General features: G+C 35.2%; 1 protein-coding gene across 1 annotated transcript in view; it reads right to left on the bottom strand.

Moving 5' to 3' along the window:
• LOC145254525 (chitinase-3-like protein 1) overlaps positions 1 to 6,157 on the bottom strand; it is a 63,206-nt gene that overhangs the window by 1,143 nt on the left and 55,906 nt on the right. The window contains exons 9-10 of the mRNA XM_080113052.1: positions 4,464 to 4,594; positions 2,647 to 2,717 (exon numbers count right to left, since the gene is read on the bottom strand). Of these exons, the coding sequence (XP_079969178.1) occupies positions 2,647 to 2,717; positions 4,464 to 4,594 (202 nt within the window). The remainder of the gene's footprint in view (positions 1 to 2,646; positions 2,718 to 4,463; positions 4,595 to 6,157) is intronic.

Genomic DNA, 6,157 nt, shown 5'->3' with positions numbered 1-6,157 from the left:
CGTCAGGCTTATGCGCAAATTCTGTGGTTGCTTCTTGTTTTTATATATGTTGAGGATTTCTAGTTAGCCAATCAGATTTCTAGTATCCACCGCGCGCCTTCCTATCAGCCAATGGGCATGCATTTTTTCGAACAAAGGATCTGTTTTAGAACTAGGTTAGTGGTTTAAGGTAGACGTTTTCCTTCCTTTTATATATGTATATATATATATATATATATATATATATATATATATATATAAATATACCTATGTGTACACACACATGCACATATATATACATATATATACACATATGTGTGATCGTTTATGTATATTCATGTTTATTTAATTTATTTATTTGTTTGTTTTATATTGTTATTGTTAGTTTTAAAGCTATTTTGTATCGCTATCTTAGAGTAAGTTTTATTTTGTGAACACAGTTGTTTGCTATTTCTCGTCTACAGTTTAATAGATTTTGAGGTTCTTTAAAGTACAGGATAGCAAATTTTTCATGGAGGGATAATTTACATGCGTCGTCTAAATGTCTGCACGTGGTAGCTTGTCTCATTATTTTCCATTCGACTACCGGCGAATGTCCGCTTTCTTTAGAGTTCCCAGTATTTATTCGCTAGTGTTGTTTTTATAAAAAAAACAACACTAGCGAATAAATACTATGTTTATACGAACTTGTGTCATGCTCGGTCTTAGTTTTAAGATAAGTAAATAGTATTATCCTAGCGAGGGGGGCTTTGTCCAGTCGAAAATACGCTTAAATAAGATATTTTAATCTGTCCAGATTTCAGTATATATTATTATAGAGTTCTGATTTCAAAAGAAAAAAAAGAAGTATTTGAATGCCATCAGCTAGAATCGAAACTGAAAGCAAAATTGTAGCATTCAAACTGGTGACGTTACCACTGTAACAACGTGACATGCATATGAACTGATTAGAAATAAACTAAGATAAATGTACAAAATCTATAACGATTTTTTCAATTTTAACCCCTTTTGATCCCTTAAAAACTGGAAGAATTCAAAATGTAATTAAATCCTTCTTAAGTAAGAGAAAAATCAAAGTTGTCCTCGACGGTCGTACATCCAAACAATATGACATAAATGCGGGAGTGCCTCAGGGGTCTATCCTTAGACCTCTATTATTCCTGATATTCATAAATGACCTCCCTGATAAAATTGTTTCGGAGATGGGTATATTTGCCGATAACACCACTCTCTATAACAGATATGACAGGAAAACAAATGAACACATATCCAAGGAAATGGAAGAAACACTAAAGGATGACCTCCAATCTGTAGTGGAATGGGGGAAAAATGGATGGTCACATTCAATGCTGCTAAGACTAAGCTTGTTTCCTTCAATAACTACAAGAAACCTTCTCTACCACCAATAGCAATGGCAAATAACATATTGCCGGAAAGTACTTCTTTTAAACTCCTCGGCCTAACGTTTACAGGGAATATGAACTGGAATAGATACATTGAGAGCATTGCCAAGATTGCTGCAAGGAAGGTTGGCTCCCTCTAACGTGCTGGAAAACTACTTACGCCTGACAGTATCCTGTACCTCTATAAGGCCACCATTCACCCATGTATGGAGTACTGTTGTCACATCTGGGCTGGTGCATCTGCTGCTTGTCTCTCGCTCCTGGATAGGGTTCAAAAGAGTGTCGCCAACCTGATAGGTCCTGAACTGTCATCTAGGCTTCAGCCTCTGTCCCATCGACGAGATGTTGCATCCCTCTGCCTGTTCTACAAATACTTTAATGGTGAATGCTCTGGCGAACTGCAAACACTTGTACCTCCCCGACGTAACCATCCCCGACAAAACCGACAAGTTACTAAGTCTCATCCCTTTACAGTAGAGATCCCTAGGTGCAAGAAGGCCTTTTACTCCAATAGTTTCTTCCCCAGAACTGCGGGTCTTTGGAACTCCCTTCCGGGATTTTGCTTTCTCAACTGTACTGATATGCAGAAGTTCAAGTGTAATGTGAACAAATATCTTTCTATTCATCTCCCTCAATAATGACACTGCTAATTAAGTCCCTGATAGTAGCTCCATGCTTCAAAGTCGCACTGTGCCTTGTTTGGGGTGAAAATTGAATAATAATAATAAAAAAATTTTGACCGATTAAAGCCATGTAAAAGAACGGCCCATAAAAAATCCAATAATTTGAGTCCCCTAGCGCTGCTCTGCGACTTTTAGTTTCGATAGAGATAGAGTTTGAAGATATGGAGACAGACAGATATACAGATAGAAAGAGTTTTATAAATTATAAATTGTACGTGACTTTAATGCAATTCTCCCAGGTATTTTCTTCTTCGTTAAAGCGGGGAATGTCGACGGGTCCGATTGTAGCTATATTTTCTACCAAGCTGAGTGTCTATTTAGTAGTGAAGACGTACTTTTAATATTAAGCAGACTTAAAGGTCATAGCTAGTTGTTGTGTTGTGTCCAGAAAATACTCTGTTTCTCTCATTATATCTTCTTCGCTAGTGTCGATTGTTTGTATATATGAATAAGTCTATTTTGTTTATTGCAACTCGTCTTTTATACTTATCATGATGCTACGTCATTACCCTAAAAAAGAAAAACAACAACAACACAGAAACATGAAAACATATAAGTATTATAAACAAATGATGACTTACAACAAAAGTTGTCCAATGGACGCCGGGTGGTAGTTATGGTTGTCGGTATTGTGGTTGGAGGGGGCACAATGCTTCAAAATATGAAACACAAACATTCATGAGCAGATGTAATTAATAATGATTCATGTAAAACGAGGCTATGATTACTAATATAAATGCAATAAATATATAATTGAAAATATTATCTGTGTATCCGGCTGTAAGCAAAGAGATAAGCGATCCTATTTTATATTAAGAAAATCGTAAGTTCTTACAAACTGGCAACCTTTTGTTTCATAAATTTAGGTTTCTAAGAAATTACCATTTATTAATGGGTTTAATTAAACTTTTAGTCATATATAATTTAGAAATAACATCCCCTAGCGTTTTACTTGATATATATTTTTACTTTGTCTTTTTTTTGTGAATTTACTTTCTTTCAACTAGAATGAAAAATACGAAACTTCTTAAGTGTAGAGCTAAACCCTAATTCTTCTTTGCCAGACATACATCTGAAATAGGTCGGAGGTTACATCGACCCAAACGTTGTACAGATAAAACTCAATATAAGAACAATTGTGCGATTAATCCAAATATTTTATAAAATGTATAGTTAAAAATAAATTGTAGCTATCCCCTTTTTATGTGTTTATGAACGCCGTTGATATTGCCTAACGAGAGACACAGGCGAAATCATTTTTAGGCAACTTTGCAGCCTTTCGTGATGGGAACAGAATTCACGCCAACTAGTATGACAAAACACGGACAAGTTTTTTTGTTTAGAACGTAAAATATGTCGTTATGTATAAGAAGACTGGGCTTTTAACCAGAAACAACGGTTAGTTGTGAAAATGAATCCAATAGCTTTCTTTTGGTAAATGTGCATTTCAGATTCGCAAATTATTAGACTTAAAACTATAGAAAACAATTATTTAAGCCAAAGACTGAAATAAGACAATAAAACTCTTCATCACTATTATTTTTTAATAATTTATTATTAGATCCAAGGTATAGCGCTTAACACATTAAGTGAATCATTGGCGGCCATGTTTTTAATCTTTAGAATCATATAAAGCCATGAAAACCTATTTTTTGTAAAACATTAGATCAAAAACTTAAAACCATAAAAAAGATTTATTATCATCATCATTATTATTAAAAAAAAAACACAAATACAATTCAAACTATTTAAAATAGCATTTTTATTTCTAATAATTTACGCTCCTAAAATGCACATTTACCACCGTTTCTTTAGTTATACTTATCCCAAACAAAGCAAATCGTCACTTAGATGTAAAAGGCTAATGTGAATTAGAACTCATTCTACAGGGGCAATCTAAGTAGGGGGTTGAGCAGCGGGATGTTATTTAAATACAGCCGGGGAAGCAGGATATAGGGAGGTATTTCCTAAGTTTAGCATTCCGAGAGAAGTAATCCTTGAGAATCGAAGGTTCCCTAACATCGAGGGACCTCTACAGTAAAACAATGGGATTTTGTAGTCCCGGTATCCACGTCGGTGTTGGGGACACCAATGCTCTGAGTTAATCTAACACAATCGAGTAAAGCATTTTAAAACAAACACAAGGATGCAACATTGCGGCGATGGCACAATGGGTGGAGCTTGGCAGATACTGCGGAATCTATTGGAGTTTAAATAAAGCATATTGTAGGCGCTTCGATTTTATTTTACTAAAAGCTGTTCCAACTACTGGCCGTCGCCAGTTGAACTTAAACCAAACGTGTACGATCAAGCAACAAATATTGGCATTTATTGAAGGCCGATGCGACACTATGTCAACTGTAGATGAAAGAAATAAATGTTTTAGTATGCAACTTACCTCTCTTCTAATTCCCTGTTGAGGGTTCTCAGCAAAGGATATTTTCCGCCGTCGCAAACATTCATAAAGTCATCTTCATCCAACGCCCATATCATAGCACCGAGTAGACCTTTTTCCTTGATGTACTGGCTCTAAAACGTACAATAAATCTATTAAACCTGTTCACTGCTTCTTAGCATCATTCAAAAAAGTATTATCTAATATGCAAAGTAAAGCTAGTCTGTTTCGGGAAGCTGATAAATAGTTTTCTTCTTGCAAAAGTCAACGTTTGCTTCTTGTTCCTCATTTTTATTTGGTGGACGTTAGTCACTGTTCTTTACAACAAAAATATATTTTAATGTATCTATTCTTTTTCAAAAAAATAATTGATTCCTTTAGCATTCTTTTTTTTCAAATGGACGTCATTGTAAACATTTAAAAAATAAGCCACATAGAATCAGAAGCAACTTTCTGCCTGAAACCATTAAAAATATACAAAATAAGCATTGCCTCCGCTTAGTCTCGAGAGACAATGGATATCCCCTGTAAGTGTATCTGCGCATGTAATTGTGAAGCAAGTGGTGCGCAGTCATCAACTATACATCTCGTGAATTATCACTTCTGGCGTCCAGTTGTCTGGACGACTGGAAACAATGCAGAGATAGGCGGAGAGCACATACAGCACCTGGAGTTCCAAAATGGTCACCCATTTTAGTTCTGACCAGAGATATAGCGAGTTAAGTAGCTGAGTGAAGAAAGTGTAAGACCTAAAAGTCTCGATTTCAATCACGGCTTTTGACATCTGCTATTTATTGTTGAGAATCTATAGATATATTATTTATTTAAAGCTTGACTGTTTTAATTTTATTATAAAAAGAAAACACTGTATTTCGAGAGAGAGAGAGAGAGGGGGGGAGAGAAAGAGAGAGATGCTCTAGCGGTTAAATTCTTATATCTTATACTAGCAGACTTCAAGGCGTTGCCGAGGGAATCTTTGTTTTGTCCCCTCCCATTCATGATGTCATGCATGACGCCAACTCTATGACAGAACAACAGACATGATAATCTTAAAATGCTGATGTACTTTGATTTTCTTAAATATTCTATCTCAATCTTTACCACAGACTTGCCCACTTGGCATAATGGTTTTAGAGTTTGTTAATCGTTCAGGAAATCAAGTCTCAATCCTCGGTCGAGTTATACCCGTGACTAAAAAAAATAATGATGGCTGTCTTTTGATCTTTTAGATATGATTGGTATCTTCATTTTTTACATGATATGATTGGTATCCTCTTTTTTACATTGTATGATTGGTGACCTCAATTTTTCCATATGATTGGTCCCTACATATGATTGGTGTCCTCTTTTTTACATGATATGATTGGCGTCCTAATTTTTTTACATAGGATTGGCTCCTACATATGATTGGTGTCCTCTTTTTTACATGATATGATTGGTGTCCTCATTTTTTTACATAGGATTGGCTCCTACATATGATTGGTGTCCTCTTTTTTACATGATATGATTGGCGTCCTAATTTTTTTACATAGGATTGGCTCCTACATATGATTGGTGTCCTCTTTTTTACATGATATGATTGGTGTCCTCATTTTTACATAGGATCGATGTTCTCTTTTTACATGATATGATTGGTGTCCATTTTCTTTGCATAACATAATTGGTGTCATCTTTATTTACATAATACGACACTGTCT

Source organism: Euprymna scolopes, chromosome 30, assembly GCF_053919585.1.
Source record: "Euprymna scolopes isolate OS-2025 chromosome 30, ASM5391958v1, whole genome shotgun sequence".
NCBI classification, from domain to species: Eukaryota; Metazoa; Mollusca; class Cephalopoda; order Sepiida; family Sepiolidae; genus Euprymna; species Euprymna scolopes.
The sequence above is the reverse complement of the archived record's forward strand: the minus strand, read 5'-3'. Positions and strand labels throughout refer to the sequence as shown.